Source organism: Phyllobates terribilis, unplaced genomic scaffold (genome assembly GCF_046119375.1).
Source record: "Phyllobates terribilis strain yellow unplaced genomic scaffold, ASM4611937v1 Scaffold_11__3_contigs__length_659146591, whole genome shotgun sequence".
NCBI lineage: Eukaryota > Metazoa > Chordata > Amphibia > Anura > Dendrobatidae > Phyllobates > Phyllobates terribilis.
In genome coordinates, this window is record NW_027362771.1 from 398,573,523 (window position 1) to 398,591,738 (window position 18,216).

An 18,216-nucleotide genomic window follows, 5' to 3' on the forward strand; every position below is an offset into this window, starting at 1 on the left:
CATGGCAGATTTGCCAGTATAACTTACTTTCTTATGGACTGTTCAGAGAAATTACTTACTGCACATTTTTTTTTACTGTGTTTATCTTTATAGGAAAGCGCAGCAGATCACGCTCTTCTGAACAGTAAAAAAAAAAAAGATGCCCATGCATGCTAAACTTATTATGCCATAAGGACCAACTGTTGCCATGAACAGGGTGCGCGTAGGCCTTTGGATATGTCCTGGGGTTATACTGGGGAGATTACCAGTGCATGCACAAAAACTATCAAATCTGAAGTGTGAGCAGAACCTTATAGGCTTCCATGGGGCCAATTTATGGCAAAAAAGTAATTTTAGAATATGCTTGACATGGACATGCCAGATATGAAACTATCATCATTATTTTTTTATTATTATTGTGTGTATGTAGTATATAGAGGTCATAGAATCTCCTCATGGGCAATGCCTACAGTAAAAGGGCTTGTCCCACAAAGTACATTTTAATCAATAGCTCTAGGGATAAAAATAAGTTCTACAATTGGAAGTTATTTCTGTGAGGTAAAACATTTCCCTGCTTGTTTTTTTTAACAGTCAGGGAAATGTTTTACGTCACAGAATGAATCAGCTGTGATCCCCTGCTGTAATGTCTGTATACTCTTTTGCTTCCTCCCCTGCCCAGGAGCTGTGGTATGATCAGACCATGTTCCTGCACAGTCAGACACAGCCATTACACAGTACACAGCAGGGACACATTTATAAGATTATCTCAGCACAGGAACATTATTATATCACATCCAATTGTGGAACTTATTATTATTATTCAAAGATCTATTGATTTAAATGTACTTTGTTCATGGGAAAACCCCTTTAAAGCACTCACGTGAAGTTTTTTTTTATAAAAACGTGTATCTGTGCATGTAATGTAGTGCCAGTGTGTTAATATACTCACGTACCGCCCCACCTGCTCCACTTCTCAGAGACGGCACCGCTCTTCAGACTCTCCGGGTCACGTTGCGCTTTACGTGACCCGGAAGAAGCTTTTACAATGCAAGCCTGTAAGCTTGTCAGTTCAATATATATACCAATTGTGGTGTGAACAGTTTCACATGGCTTAAGTAGCATTTTCAATTTTAACAAAAATAGCAAATATTTTTAAGAAATTATTTTCAGTCTCTTAGTAAAATAAATTTTGACAAATGTGCTCATTTTGCTCTACTTTAGTATTACAATCATTTCTAAGGCTGTCACCCCTTATTACCTGTGTAGCTGTTATCTCGGCTTTCCCCGAGCTCGGTGCTGGTTGTAGCCACTGTGTCCGCCAGAGCCACTAGAAACATCTGTTCTAACCGGGTCAGGCCTGGTAAACTGGAATGCATGAGATGGCTTGAAAGGACACTGGCGTGCTCCCGGCCAAAGTAAGTGGGGCCGTACTGTGACAGGTTAATAACTTTTGATTTGTTTTCTCTTTTTTCCATTTCAAAGCCTATAAAGTCATCAGTGGTCACATTTTGTACCTGAAATAAATCAGAATATTGGTCATCTGATTTTTTATCAAAACTACGTTTTGAGGATTGTGATTTTTTGGTTGGTTCCTCAGGAGCAGAGTACGCTGCATCTTGATCAGCAGATAACAGTGCATACAGTGGTAGTGGAGGAATGGAGTCGATCTCCGTGTATTCCCGAGTCCCATCCTTTCCAGCGATAATCATGTCCTTAGCTGTGCTGCCACTTACACTGATCGTCCTTGAGAGGTGGCGTTTAGGAGCAGCGTCATCGCCAGCATCTAAATCCTTTACAATTGCAACCTCCCCTGCAATGCACTTAACTAAATGTGAAAGGATGGCTTTTGCCCGCCTAACTTTTCCCAGGTCCATAAGTTCAAGCAGCTGAGTTGGGTGGTATTGCGGAAGAGTTGGAGAAAGCACAAAGGCAGCCTCAAAAAGACCCCCATCCTGAATAACAGTTGGACTGCCAAAGACATCATCGACTATAGCCGCTCCGTCAATCACACTGGTTTTCTTAGAAATCATATCATTTTGTTCTGACTTTGCAGTATTTCCTTCAGAGGCGGAGAAGTCAGCATCACCTATCTTCACATTGTGTTTCCACTGAGCATAAACTTGCATTTCACAATCCATCCCAACTACCAAGATGCCATCTCTGACCCATGACAAAGATACTGGTAATGAAGGCGTACCGTCCACTGAAGACACCAGATCAATGGATCTGAGCAGGACCCATTTAGACTTTATGCCCTGTTTTATACTACCACCTAGTGGTAAAGTGATAACAGCAATCCCATCCTTGCTATTGGTCTGATCAGTCACAATCCCTGACAATCGTCCATACATAAAAATATTGGATCCAACTCCAACAGTCAGTATATGTGAACCATCTTCTTTTGAGACCCAATCCAAGTGGACCAAATGCTTAATGTTGGGCATGAGATGCTTGTCTCTGTTTAGAAACACATCAGATTTCGAGTACACAAATAAATTACTATCTACGCTTACATGAGCGTCAAGCATGGTGCCGACTCTTATCAAGTCATCAAGATGTATAGTTTGTTCTAAAGCCCATTCTGATCCACCCGTGGATTCACATTCATAGAGACATACGTGCATAGAAAATTCTTTGGAGACAAAACCGTTGTGCTGAATGGGCTGCTTATATGCTACAGCAAGTCTTCCCGTGTAAGAACAACTGACCGCCACCGGCTTTCCAGCCACATTCACCGAACTGCTGTTTTCATCGCGACCTTCATTCATTAAGGACCATTCCTTCCAGCCATAGCTATGCTGGTCTTCACCTCCATCAAGCTCTTGAATGGTTTGCACACTACATCTCCAGAATCGCACTTTGTTGTCGGAGCATGTAGTAACCACTAGGTACGGTGCAAGGCACACTGGGTAAATGGATGAAGAACTAAGATGGCCTGTTAGGAGAAAGCATAAGACCTTAGAGAAAATACTTGGCTTATATAATTCAGTTTATTGAGTTATACATAAAGCTATTAGTTGGCCGGTGGTTATATAGCAATATCACCGATCACACTATTGTGGTGGTTACTGGCATCAACATGGAAGAATCCCCCCCCACACAAGCACACAGACCCACCTGCCGAAGGCGTTGCTCTTATTACTTCTACTCCATCTGGGATATCCAATGGATGGCTATATACCAGCTTGGAACTGAGAATCAATTTACTGGCTGTCTGAAGATTAGCAATTGATGCAGAGCGGGTCATTGGGCTTGTGCCCGGAGAGGTTTCCGGAGAAGACTCAACCGCAACTTGCCCAGGAATCGTAAGAAAGTTTTCTGATTGCGCGGGCTCTGATGGCGCGGGCTCTGCAGGCTTTGCTTTAAGACAAGAATAAAAAATGTCATACTTAAACCAATGGAAAATATAGCAGTTGTTAAAAAGGTCGTCTCTACTTCTTTTCTTGAGGATGGCACTGCTTTTGGCCTCTGGCTCCCTGCTTGGCAGGGGGTGGTGCACTCCTGTAGATTGACAGTTCGGACCAGCAGTGGGTTCACTCTGCAGATCCAAGCCAGGCTCATTCCTAAGCTGTATCTTACCAGGGTAACTGGCCACTCAGACCACACGGAGGTCGGGAACCTATACAATTAAAAATCTCTCCATTCTTGAGAAAGGAGAGTATTTTTAGTAAGAAGTTAATTACAAAGTTGCTTGTTTTCACAAGAACTTTGCAATTTTAACCACATAAGAACTTCGGACAACCCCTTTAAAAGCCCTTGGTTAGACAACACATGTAAAGGCTGCATATATCCTTCAGTAAGTGCCGTGGCTCCCTTAAAGGAAATCTGTTACCAGGTTTTAGCATCCTTATCTGAGGGCAGCATAATGTAGAGACCGCGACTGATTCCAGCGATGTGTCATTTATCGCCCTGCTCCATGTAGTTTTGATAAAATCACTGTTTTATCCTCAGGAGATTATCACTAGAGGACTAGTAGACCTTCTGCAAGGTAGTCATCCATATTGATGAACTCTGTATAATCCCACCCCCACCACTGATTGGCAGCTTTCTGAGTATACTGTGTCTGGGCAGAAAGCTGCCAATCAGTGGTGTGGGCAGGGTTATACAGAGCTCAGCATTCAGAGAGCTGTTAGAAGAAAAAAAACAGGGATTTTATCAAAATGAATACAAGAAGCCCAGTAAGCGACACATCGCTAGAATCAGTGTCTCTGTTTCTACATTATGCTGCTCTTAGATGGGGTAGTGAAAACCTGGTGACTGATTTTCTTTAATGTGTAGTGGCACTTTCAAAAAACTTTTGATATGTTATAGAAGTTCTAATTGGTGGGAAACTGAGTGCTGAGAGCACCACCAAACACTAAACGAAAAAGGAGAAACACTTTGCAGAGTGCTGCTCTCTTCCAACACTGCAGGTGGACATAAAGTTAATGGACTATCTTCAGTGTCAGGAGAGAGCAATGTTAGGCTGAGCCCTGTGCTCCTTCACATTGGTGACCAGTTAGGGTCTCAGCACCTGGATCCCACTCTGTGACATGTTAAAAGATTTTTTTTAAAGTGTAGTTACACTGTAAATGCTTGCATGGTTACAGTGGTGCATCCGTAGGTGAGGCCATACTCAGTACGGAGGCTCAGCCACAACCAAGTGAATCTGACGTCAATGCTTCCTGCAGTATACATGTAGATGTTATGCACCGACAATCAGGATTTCTTTGTTTTTGATATAAAACAGAATCCTTTTCAATAAGACACTTACCAACACATGCTTGTACAGACTTCAGATGGAGATGCCACATATTTAGAATGGAACGGTTTTCGCCATCTTTTTCTATCACAACTAGGAAAAATTTTTCTGAAAAGGGAGGTGGTCGGTAACCTGTACACATTGAAACATAGACGTCATCAACTACTTTAACCATTATTAACAAATTAAGAAATTAACATGATGTAAGGTATCTTTCACATCACACATCTGTAATCTGTTACAGCTACATGTGTTTAGTGTAAAAATGGATGCATTGTTAGGCTATGTTCACACACGTTGGGTTTTTCAGCATATTTTGCCGCAGATTTTTATGCATATTTTCAGCTGTATTTTGCAGTACCAGCAAAGTCTGTGAAAAAACAGAATTCTCTCTTCACACATCTTGTTTGTTTTTTTTGCTGTGTATTTTGTGCCTTGGTTGGGTTTTTGGAAAATAGAGCATGTCACGTCTATCAGCGTTTTTTCACCTATAGGAAGTAATGGGTGGTGTAAAAAAAATGCTGAAAAAAAACACAGGAAAATTTTTTCAGCGTTTTTGATGGCAAAATAGAATGGGTTTTTTTTTTTTATTTTTTTTTTACAGAACTTTATGTACATGCATAAATAGAGACAGGACAGTGAAAAAAAAACGATGAAAAAAAGCATCAAAAAACGCAGCAAAACCTGCGTTTTTGACACAGCCGATTTCCTGCCAGAGATCAGTTTTGCTGCAGATTTCTGACATAAAAAAACACAACATGTGGGAACATAGCCTAAGACAAGTATATACTTTTTTAACATGTACGCTGAAATAGTTTGCCTACTTTTTTTTTTTTAAGGAGGTGGGGATTGCTAAGGTGGGTTTAATTGTCTTTTGGAAAAAAACAGATCAAGATTAATGTAGAAAAAAAGATGTGTCTACATTACTTCTTTTTAAAACAGGCAGATTATGCTATTTTGACCCTTCAAAAAACAAATCCAACAAGAAATCTGCAGAAATGTATGTGGAATGGATACAGATTCGACATAAAAAAACAATATTGATGTTCAGCGAAAAACTATTACAAGGCAAAAATTACAACTGCAATGGTTGGAGCACCCAACAGAGTAAAAAAAATAAGAAAGGAAAGGCCGCCATCAGAATCAGTGACAGTTTTCACTCCGGACTGTCACTAGTTGTTTGGTCAGCCACAGAAGGGCGCTTTTCACTCACCACTAGAGATGAGCGGTGTTCGACTAGAACTGTTCGCCAATCTCAAATTCGAGCTGTTTTGGGCGGTGTTCGAGTTGTTCCACGAACCCGAACGATTTGCAAAAAATTCGGCTGTTCGAGGTTATGTTCGATAACTGTTCGTGCACCAAAAGCGTGTCCTGCATGTCTGGCGCTATTTAAAGCACCAATCATGCAGGGATTGTCTGCCACTCACTGTAATGCCACAGCCATGGTGGTTGTGGCATTACAGTGGTTGCCCAAATCGATGGGAACAGTGCCAACAGTGAAACATGAAAAGCCGGCAATTCAGCAGCGGCATACACCTGTATCCGACAATTTAGAACCGAAAGAATAGGGCATCACACATAGATTAGATAGATAGAAACATGTCAGCCACATATATACGAAGTACAGTGAAAGTGTTGCTTACTGTACTTGTCATTTAGCGTAAAGGATTTATCAAAAAAAATAATAGTGTTTTCATGCACTGTCTCTTTAAAAAAGCCGGCCGGCAATTCAGCATCTGTACCCGACAATTTATAACAGACAGAATAGAGCTTCACACATAGATTAGATAGATAGAAACATGTCAGTCACATATATATGAAGTACAGTGATAGTGTTGGTTACTGTACTTGTCATTTAGTATTAAAATAAAGGATTTATTATTAAAAAAATTGGCGTGGGGTTCCCCTTAATTTTAGGCTCTAGCGGAGGTTAAGCAGACGGCTGGGGCAGATGTTTGAAGCCTGGGAAGGGGGTAATACCCACGGAGCTTCCCAGGCTACTAATATCAGCCCCCAGCTGAATACATAGCCTTTACTAGCTATTAAAATGGGGGACCCCCCCAAAAAAATGACGTGGGGTCCCCCCTAATTTAATAGCTAGCAAAGGCTAGGCAGACAGCTGGGGGCTGATATTAATAGCCCAGGAAGGGAGCCATGAATATTGGCCCCCTCCCAGGCTAGAAACACCAGCCGTCAGCCGCCCCAGAAATGGCGCATTCATAGGATGCGCCAATTCTGGCACTTAGCCTCGCTCTTCCACGCTGCCCTGGTGCGGTGGCAGGGGGTAATAGGGTTGGGGTTGATGTCAGCTTATAATGCCAGCTGACATCAAGCCCAGGTTAGTAATGGAGAGGCGTCTATAAGACACCCCCATTACTAACCCCATAGTCAAAGTTAAAAAAAACACAAACACCCAGAATAAAGTCCTTTAATTGAAATAAAGACACAATCCTTTATTGTTCTAAATTAAACCATACTTACTGTCACGCCCATTCCAGCTGAAGCCAACGATCTCCTGCAATAAAAGAAAAATAATAAAGCAACCTCATCCTTACCTTTCCATGGTTCCCGCGACAGCTTCAGCTCTGCTACATCGAGATGACAGGCTGGACCGCAGCAGAACGCTGCCATCCAGCCTCTCATCCCGCAGACACTGAGAAGCGCAGGCTTGCTTGCGCTGCTCAGCGTCTCTCTGTGACGACATCCAGATGAGCCGAGTTCATGTCCAATGAACTCGGCTCACCTCATGCACGTCACTGACAGCGTGGGAAAATTCTCACGCTGAAGCGGTGAGTGCAGGAGAATTCTCCCACGCTGTCAGTGACGTGCATAAGGTGAGCTCATGTCCAATGAACTCAGCTCACCTCCTGCACTTCACTGACAGCGTGGGAGAATTCTCCTGCACTCAGCGCTTCAGCGTGAGAATTCTCCCACGCTGAAGCGCTGAGTGCAGGAGAATTTTCCCACGCTGTCAGTGACGTGCATAAGGTGAGCTCATGTCCAATGAACTCAGCTCACCTCCTGCACGTCACTGACAGCGTGGGAGAATTCTCCTGCACTCAGCGCTTCAGTGTGAGAATTCTCCCACGCTGAAGCGCTGAGTGCAGGAGAATTTTCCCACGCTGTCAGTGACGTGCATGAGGTGAGCCGAGTTCATTGGACATGACCTCGGCTCATCTGGATGCCGTCACAGCGAGACAGTGAGGAGCGCAAGCATGCCTGCGCTTCTCAGTGTTTGCGGGATGACAGACTGGATGGCAGCGTTCTGCTGCGGTCCAGCCAGTCATCTCGATGTAGCAGAGCTGAAGCTGTCGTGGGAACCATGGAGAGGTAAGGATGAGGTTGGTTTATTATTTTTCTTTTATTTCAGGAGATCGTTGGCTTCAGCTGGAATGGGCGTGATGGTAAGTATGGTTTAATTTAGAACAATAAAGAATTGTGTGTTTATTTCAATTAAAGGACTTTTTTCTGGGTGTTGTGTTTTTTTTAAATACTTTACTAGAAATTCATGGTGGTCATGTCTAATATTGGCGTGACCCCATGAATTTCGGGCTTAGGGCCAGCTGATAATGCCAAGCTGGCCCTAACCCCTTTATTACCCAGTGAGCCACCGCACCAGGGCCCTGGATGAGTTGGGTACAGCGCCAGAAGATGGCGCTTCTATGAACGCGCCATTTTCCGGGGTGGCTGCGGACTGCAATTTGTAGCGGGGGGGGGCCCAGAAAGCTTGGGCCTCCCTGCGCTGCAGATTCCAGCCCCCAGCTGCCTAGTTGTACCTGGCTGGACACAAAAATAGGGCGAAGCCCCACGTACTTTTTTTTTAATTATTTCATGAATTTCCTGAAATAATTTAAAAAAATTGAAGTGGGGCTTCGCACTATATTTGTGTCCAGCCAGGTACAGCAGGCAGGAACGGGCTGCCCCCATCCACCAGCTGCCTATTTGTACCTGGCCGGACACAACAATATAGGGAAGCCCTTTTTTTCTTAATTATTTCATGAATTTCATGAAATAATTAAAAAAAATTGAAGTGGGGCTTCGCACTATATTTGTGTCCAGCCAGGTACAGCAGGCAGGAATGGGCTGCCCCCAACCACCAGCTGCCTATTTGTACCTGGCCGGACACAACAATATAGGGAAGGCCTTTTTTTCTTAATTATTTCATGAAATTCATGAAATAATTAAAAAAAAAGTACGTGGGGCTTCGCCCTATTTTTGTGTCCAGCCAGGTACAACTAGGCAGCTGGGGGCTGGAATCTGCAGCGCAGGGAGGCCCAAGCTTTCTGGGCCCCCCCCCCGCTACAAATTGCAGTCCGCAGCCGCCCCGGAAAATGGCGCGTTCATAGAAGCGCCATCTTCTGGCGCTGTACCCAACTCATCCAGGGCCCTGGTGCGGTGGCTCACTGGGTAATAAAGGGGTTAGGGCCAGCTTGGTATTATCAGCTGGCCCCAAGCCCAAAATTCATGGGGTCACGCCAGTATTAGACATGACCGCCATGAATTTCTAGTAAAGTATTTAAAAAAAACACAACACCCAGAATAAAGTCCTTTAATTGAAATAAAGACACAATTTTTTATTGTTCTAAATTAAACCATACTTACCATCACGCCCATTCCAGCTGAAGCCAACGATCTCCTGAAATAAAAGAAAAATAATAAACCAACCTCATCCTTACCTTTCCATGGTTCCCACGACAGCTTCAGCTCTGCTACATCGAGATGACTGGCTGGACCGCAGCAGAACGCTGCCATCCAGTCTGTCATCCCGCAGACACTGAGAAGCGCAGGCTTGCTTGCGCTGCTCAGCGTCTCTCTGTGACGACATCCAGATGAGCCGAGTTCATGTCCAATGAACTCAGCTCACCTCCTGCACGTCACTGACAGCGTGGGAAAATTCTCCTGCAATCAGCGCTTCAGCGTGAGAATTTTCCCACGCTGTCAGTGACGTGCATGAGGTGAGCCGAGTTCATTGGACATGAACTCGGCTCATCTGGATGTCGTCACAGAGAGACGCTGAGCAGCGCAAGCAAGCCTGCGCTTCTCAGTGTCTGCGGGATGACAGGCTGGATGGCGGCGTTCTGCTGCGGTCCAGCCTGTCATCTCGATGTAGCAGAGCTGAAGCTGTCGTGGGAACCATGGAAAGGTAAGGATGAGGTTGCTTTATTATTTTTCTTTTATTGCAGGAGATCGTTGGCTTCAGCTGGAATGGGCGTGACGGTAAGTATGGTTTAATTTAGAACAATAAAGGATTGTGTCTTTATTTCAATTAAAGGACTTTATTCTGGGTGTTTGTGTTTTTTTTAACTTTGACTATGGGGTTAGTAATGGGGGTGTCTTATAGACGCCTCTCCATTACTAACCTGGGCTTGATGTCAGCTGGCATTATAAGCTGACATCAACCCCAACCCTATTACCCCCTGCCACCGCACCAGGGCAGCGTGGAAGAGCGAGGCTAAGTGCCAGAATTGGCGCATCCTATGAATGCGCCATTTCTGGGGCGGCTGACGGCTGGTGTTTCTAGCCTGGGAGGGGGCCAATATTCATGGCTCCCTTCCTGGGCTATTAATATCAGCCCTCAGCTGTCTGCCTAGCCTTTGCTAGCTATTAAATTAGGGGGGACCCCACGTCATTTTTTTGGGGGGGTCCCCCATTTTAATAGCTAGTAAAGGCTATGTATTCAGCTGGGGGCTGATATTAGTAGCCTGGGAAGCTCCGTGGGTATTACCCCCTTCCCAGGCTTCAAACATCTGCCCCAGCCGTCTGCTTAACCTCCGCTAGAGCCTAAAATTAAGGGGAACCCCACGCCAATTTTTTTAATAATAAATCCTTTATTTTAATACTAAATGACAAGTACAGTAACCAACACTATCACTGTACTTCATATATATGTGACTGACATGTTTCTATCTATCTAATCTATGTGTGATGCTCTATCTTTCTGTTCTAAATTGTCGGGTACCGCTGCTGAATTGCCGGCCGGCTTTTTTAAAGAGACAGTGCATGAAAACACTATTATTTTTTTAAATAAATCCTTTACACTAAATGACAAGTACAGTAAGCAACACTATCACTGTACTTATTATATATGTGACTGACATGTTTCTATCTATCTAATCTATGTGTGAAGCTCTATTCTTTCTGTTCTAAATTGTCGGGTACAGATGCTGAATTGCCGGCCGGCTTTTTTAAAGAGACGGTGCATGAAAACACTAATATTTTTTTTAATAAATCCTTTACACTAAATGACAAATGCAGTAACCAACACTGTCACTGTGCTTCTTATATGTGTGACTGACATGTTTCTATCTATCTAATCTATGTGTGATGCTCTATTCCTTCTTGTCTAAATTGTCGGGTACCGGTGTATGCCGCTGCTGAATTTGCCGGCCGGCTTTTTTAAACAGAGTGTCTTCTGAGCAGTTTGTCAGCTTTTGGACACCTTTGCAGGTGTTTTCTATGTGTTTCTATGTGTTTTTGTTTGCCTGCCATTGGTTTTAACGGTGTTCGACGGTGTTCTAAGGTGTTCGACGAACAGTTCGACGAACAGTTCCTCGAACATCCCGGTGTTCGACGAACCGAACCGAACCCGAACACTACGGGGGTGGCTCAACACTACTCACCACCATTGTACGCACGCAAAGATAAAAAGTAAAACAGCTCTCACTGGTACTTTTAGTCTTCCAGAGCAGCTTACCAAAAAAAATCTACATTTTGGACTTGATATTTTCTGGGATATATTAAAGGGGACCATTCACCAATTTTTTCATGTTGAAGTGGACACATGATGTCATAGTGGTAAACAACATGAGAAAAAAAATATATATTTTTTTTGGCCACTGCAACACTGCAAAAAAAATGTAATAAGAGGCCATCAAAACATCCTACCTATGCCAAAAATTATAACGTCAACTCAGGGTGCAAACAAGCAAGCCCCATCGACCAAAAATTGAAAACTGTACAGGTCTCACAAAATGGCAGTTTTTTTTATTTTTTTAAATCAAATTTATTCATTTTTTTTTCGCATTTTAAATAATAAAAAAAAATTATACATATTATCTCTGTAATCATACTGACCTGCAGAATCATATTGCCCGGTCATTTTTACCATATAGTTAACATGGTAAATAGAAAAAAAAAAAAAATTGTGGAATTGCACTTTTTTCACAATTTCTCTGCACTTGGAATTTTTTCCCCTCCTTTTCAGTACAACACATGATAAAATGAATGGTGTCATTTAAAAGTATAACTTGTCTCGCAAAAAAACAAGCCATCATACAACTATATCAATGGAAAAAGAAAAAAGTTATGGCTTTGGGAAGAAGAAGAAGAAAAAAAAAATGAAAACGGAAAAACGGAAAATAAACATGTCAGGGGTCAATAGGAATCAAAATGTTAGTTCTTTCTAGATGAGGAACAAATAAATAAACTGATTTAAAGCCCAACCTTGTGATGGCTGAAAGAAAACCTCGGGTTCCTTTACTTTGACTTCATCTTTGTGTGGCTTGTATCCCAAAATAAAGTCTTCTTGAAACACGTGAAGCAGCTGAGTCCGTGATCCACACTGTAAATGTAATTAAATGGAGGAGAGCTCAATCAATATCAGGGTATGTGCACACAGTGCGGATTTGCTGCAGCGTCCAGATGTTACAGCATAGTGGATGGGATTTCTAGAAATGTGCATTTTCCCCATAGACGTGCATTAGATGAGGAAAATCCGCATGCGTAAAAAACACACGTATGTTTTATGTGAGTTTCCGCAGCGGAAAGGCACACAAAAACGCTACATGATGATCAATAAAGTTTGTTTAAAAAAAACTATTCTCTAATTTCAACATGAAGACATGAAAAAGGCATGCATAAAAACCGCATCAAAAAAAGCATGCGGCAAAACCGCAAGTAACCTAATTTGCATATTAGGTGCGGAAAAGGTGCAGAAATCTGCAGCGTCAAAACCGCAGCAAATCCGCACCGTGTGCACATACCCTTAGAGGACTGAACATGTGCAATCTTTACAGACAAGAAATCCTATGAGAGAGTTAGCATCTGCAGGCCAGACCAAGGTGTCACTAAACACCATATTCATATACCACATACAATATCCAGCACTTTACAATATTTACTAGCTGCACATCAGTCAGCGAGTCCAAGCTAAGGTGGATCCCTGCTGTAAAGTGTAGTTAGGGCCCCTGCTGTAAAATGCAAGGAGGACTTCAATGTATACTGCAAGGAAGCTAGCCAAGCCTTCCTGTGTATGGGGGAGTAGGGAGAAATTGCGGTCGCCTGAACCATCATTCAGCCAACATATAATAATAATAATTTTTATTTCTATAGCGCCAACATATTCCGCAGCACTTTACATTTTAGAGGGGAATTGTACAGATAATAAAAGACATTACAGAATAACAATAATCACATAAATCAGATACCAGGAGGAGTGAGGGCCCTGCTCGCAAGCTTACAATCTATGAGGAAATGGGGGAGACATGAAAGGTGGATCATAACAATTGCTTGTATTGTACGGTCACCCATCAATGTAATAAATACGGTAATCACATAATAATGAATGAACCAGTCACCAACCGATATGTGTACAGGTACAGAAACAGAGGGATATCAAGTGCATGAGGCTGTGTGAACAGATGATATAAGGGTCCTGATTTGGAAGGAGATTTTGTATGGGAAGAACAGGGATAGTTAGATAAGTGTGGTGAAGCGATAGGTCAATCTAAAGAAATGTGTTTTTAGGGCATGCTTAAAACTGTGGGTATTGGGGATTAATCAAAGTGTCCTGGGTAGTGCTAATTGGTGCAGCATGTGAGAAGTTTTGGAGACGGGAGTGGGACGTCCGGATTATTGAGGATGTTCATCTTAGGTCATTAGCAGAACGGAGGACATGGGCAGACTGAGACGAGAAAGGAGATGTAAGGTGGTGCTGAAGCGTGGAGCGATTTATGGGTGAGAGTGATGAGTTTATATTGAACTCTGTAGCGGATGGGTAACCAGTGCAATGACTGGCACAGGGAAGAGGCATCGGTGTAGCGGTTGGCAAGGAATATGATCCTGGCTACTGCTGTCAGGACGGATTGGAGAGGGGAGAGTTTGGTAAGAGTGAGACCAATTTGTAGAAAGTTCCAAATAGTCCAGACGAGAATAAATAAGAGTGACACTAAGGCTGTGTGCCCACGATGCGTTAAAGCGTTTCCGCAGCGGCAATTCTGCTGCAGAAACGCTTAATAAACGCTTCGTAGAAGGTCTCTCATGTTCCCCAATGATAATCCGCATGTGCTGTGCACATGCTGAGGAAATTTCCGCTGCGGATTATCACTGCGGAAAAAAACGCAGCACTACCAATTATTTTGCGGAAGCGCTGCGTTTTCGCCGCCATTGACTTGCATTGGAATGCTTGGATTCCGCATCACTGCATCTGCAGATGCGGAATCCAAGCGTTTCAATGTGCGGATGGTACCCGGTTCTGGAGAGGAGGAGACTCTCCTCCGGACCCGGGTACCATACTACCTGTAAAAGAATAGAATAAAAAATAAATATTATATTTACCTTCTGATGGTCTCCGGTGTCTTTGTACTGGTTTGCTGGCAGATCACGGTGGACTCAAGGACCTGCCATGACGTCATTTAGTCATGTGAAAGGTCACGTGACGCTGACGTCGGCAGGTCCTTTCAGTGTACCGCGAGTTGCTGGCAAGCAGACACAGGCACACTGCGGGCCATCAGAAGGTAAGTACATATTTATTTTTAATTTTTTAACATTCTTTCGGTCACACTATATAAATTCAAGCCGTTTGCATGGATTTATACAGTGTGACCAAGTTGTCAAGCACTTTCCAAGTGATGCTAAAATCGCTTGGAAAGCACTTGTTAACCCGCATGCGGAAATGCATGTGAAGAATGCTTCACTTCCGCTTGTCCCTGGAAGGAAAAACGCATGTAAAATCCACATGCGTTTTTTCTGCCAGGGAGATGCAGAAACGCTCAGGAAAAATCCTGAGCATTTCTGCATCGTGGGCACATAGCCTAAGAGTTTTCGCAAACTCAAAGGTAAGAAAAGGTCAAATTCTAGAAATGTTTTTGAGGTGCGATGATATGAGCGAGCGAGCGAGTGATCGAATGTAGGAAGTGAATGAAAGATCTGAATCAAGTAAGACCTCAAGACAGTGGGCATGTTACTGGGGAGTAATGGTGGAGCTACACACGGAAATAGCAATATTGGGAATAGATTGGTTAAAGGAGGGAGGAAACAAAAGGAGTTCAGTTTTTGACAGGTTCAGTTTCAGACAGAGGAAGGACATGATGTTAGAGACCGCAGAAAGACAATCACTGGTATTTTGTAATAATGCAGGCGTGATGTCAGTAGAAGAGATGTATAGTTGTGTTTCATCGGCATAGAGATGGTACTGAAAACCAAATCTACTGTTTGTTTGTCCAAGTATATAAGGAGAAGAGCAGGGGAACTAGGACTGATCCTTGAGGAACCCCGACAGTAAGGGGAAAAAAAAGAGATGTATGGAGGTCCTTCGTGTCCCTTATTGGGAGAACACTTCCTAAAAACTGAAAATTCAAGGTGTGGGTCTGGGTGAAGAATAGTAAGGTTCTCTCAATGTCACTTTTAAACAAACACACCATACTTGTAAAGGAACTACTTACTTTACTAGTTATTGCATCAAGCTCAATAATGCAGCCTGGGCGCGCTGTAGATTGCTGGCTGACGATGTTAAACACTTCACCAATTAGTTTCTAAAAAAAAAAAAAAAAAATGAATATGTAGTAATACAAAAGAGGATCACATTACACAGCAGTGTCACAAAAACACATACACTAGCGCCCCAAGTCATACTAAGAAGTCGCTGGCGGTCAGATATGAAACCTGCGAAAATTAAAGGTATCAAGACCAGACCGTATAGTCAGCAATTAAAGTAAAAATCTTTGTGTAACTAATGAGCAGACAGGCATCCGGAGCTCTGAGCGAGCGACGTCACATGCCAGCCCTCCGATCCACTGCACGTTGTTACCAGAGATGCTACCGGCTGTTGTACCCTGGTTAGAAGACCACATGCCTGCACCTGCAGTGGGCCGCTAAGACTATTACCGATGTACGGATTACCAGCATACTACATGTGACGCAAACAACAAAATAGGACAAAATAACTGAAAACTTCATTGTGTATAACTATTCACCCCCTAAGGTCAGTACTTTGCAGAGCCTCCTTTTGCAACAATGACAATTGCAAGTCACTTTGGATAAGTCTCTATGAGCTTTCTACTTCTTGCCACTGGGACTTTTACCCATTCCTCAAGGCAAAACTTCTCCAGCTCCTTCAAGTTAGATGGTTTCCTATAGTGAACAGCAATCTTCACCACAAATTCTCAATTGGATTAAGGTCTGGGCTTTGACTAGGCCACTCCAACAAAACATTTACAGGTTTCCCTTTAAACCACTCAAGTGCTGCTTTAGCAGTATGCTTTGAGTCATTGTCTTGTTGGAAGGTGAACCTCTGTCCCAGTCTCAAGTCACTGACAGACTGAAACAGGTTTTGCTCAAGAATATCCCTGTATTTTGTACCATCCATCTTCCCCTCAACACAGACCATTTTCCCTGTTCCTTCTGACGAAAAAAGTCCACAAAGCATGATGCTGCCGCCACCATATTTCACTGTGGGGATGGTGTTCTTGGGGTGATGGGCTATGTTAGCTTGGCTCCAGACAGTTTACCTTGGTGGCCAAAGAATTCAATTTTGGTCTCATCTGACCACAGCACCTCCCTCCATACATTTGAGGAATTTCCGACATGTCTTTTGTCAAATTCAAAATGAGCCTCACAGTTTTTGTGTATAAGTAAAGACATTTTTTTCTGGCCACTCTTCCATAAACGCCACTTCTATGGAGAGTACGGCTTATTGTGGCCGTATGGACAGATCGTCCAGTCTCTGCTTGGGAACTCTGCAGCTCCTTCAGGGTTACCTTTGGTCTCTGTGCTGCCTCTCTGATTAATGCCCTCCTTGCCTGGGCTCAGAGTTTTGGAAGGTGGTCCTCTCTTGGCAGGTTTGTTGTGGTACCATGTTCTTTCCATTTGATGATAATGGATTTGATGGTGCTTCAGGGGATCATCAAAGATTGGAATTTTTTTTTTTTTTTTTTTTATAACCCAACTCTGACTTGTACTTCAACAACTTTTTCCCTGACTTGTTTGAAAATCTTCTTTGTCTTCATGGTGTTGTTTGGTTAGCGCATAATGGTGTTGCAGCCTCTGTAGCCTTCCAGAAAAGGTGTGTATATACCGACAGACCATAGTAATGTAGGTTGAATAAAGACCTAGGTCCATCCAGTTCAACCTTTCTCCACCAACTGTACTCCCTACACTAACACTACACTAACTTACTGGGACTAGGTCTCACAAATGTATTATTACCATTTTTATTATTGCTGCACTATTACAATTAAAAATGAACCAGTTTATAATTTTTAATTAGTTTTATATTTTGTATTACTCTTATGACTATTAATGGTATTACTAAAATACCTATACCTGAATCTGTTGATCCATAAGGCGGCAAAAACCCCAGGACACATTCAGCCAATTTGCATCATGGGGAAAATTTCCTTCTTGGCCCCGAGAAAAGGCGATCAGTCCTAGAACCCTGGATCAAACCTAATTATGATGCTAGTTATGCAATTACTATTATCGTACTAAATTTACTACTATAGGTGTAACATTTTGTCTAATTTAACTGTAAACCACAATGTTTTGTGTATTGAGGAAATCGTCCAGCCCTTCTTTGAAAGCTGTTATAGTGTCTGCCATCACTACTTATTGTGGTAGGGTATTCCACAGTCCAACTGCTCTGACTGTAAAGAACCCTTTCCTGTTTAGGTGCCGGAATCGCCTTTCTTCCACCCGAATATTTAGCATATATAACAGATATAGCCAGTGTCACAAGTCACAATATTTTTGCCAACTGGGCAAAAATATTGTGACTTGTGACACTGGCTGCATTAGCTTGTCAAATTCATGACTGGAATATATTTCTGGTGGAAATGCATGTCAGTTAAGAGATGTGTCTAATTCATCAAGTGGTGTGTGAGTTAGGTGCATCATACTCCAGAGAGCCCTTCAGCAAGACTGGCGTCTACAACATAAGTTGACCCCAATAAGCGCAAAGCTCTTTTCCCTGCATGAGTGGACACTAGAATTCTACTCTCTGCAATGTCCCTGTCAGAGAGGAGGAGTGGAGCAGCTGGGTCAGGAGTTGAAGAGGGGGTATGACTCATTCAGGGAAAATTAACATCCTGTTTTTACATAGAGCTTAGAAAGATTCAGCTTGTCAGTTTTTAATCAAGTGGTTTCATAGACCTAATGGAAAACAGAAGAATTATCTGGGTAGAAAGGCAAAATGAGCAATTGTAAGTACACAGTGCTATATAATATGATGATTGCAATATATTAAGAGGATAAAAACTTTGATGGGAGTGTTTTTTTTATTT

At 42.7% G+C, this 18,216-nt stretch overlaps 1 protein-coding gene across 1 annotated transcript in view; it reads right to left on the reverse strand.

Moving 5' to 3' along the window:
- DMXL2 (Dmx like 2) overlaps positions 1 to 18,216 on the reverse strand; it is a 152,504-nt gene that overhangs the window by 63,773 nt on the left and 70,515 nt on the right. The window contains exons 10-14 of the mRNA XM_073654720.1: positions 15,382 to 15,471; positions 12,164 to 12,281; positions 4,733 to 4,852; positions 3,097 to 3,339; positions 1,238 to 2,914 (exon numbers count right to left, since the gene is read on the reverse strand). Of these exons, the coding sequence (XP_073510821.1) occupies positions 1,238 to 2,914; positions 3,097 to 3,339; positions 4,733 to 4,852; positions 12,164 to 12,281; positions 15,382 to 15,471 (2,248 nt within the window). The remainder of the gene's footprint in view (positions 1 to 1,237; positions 2,915 to 3,096; positions 3,340 to 4,732; positions 4,853 to 12,163; positions 12,282 to 15,381; positions 15,472 to 18,216) is intronic.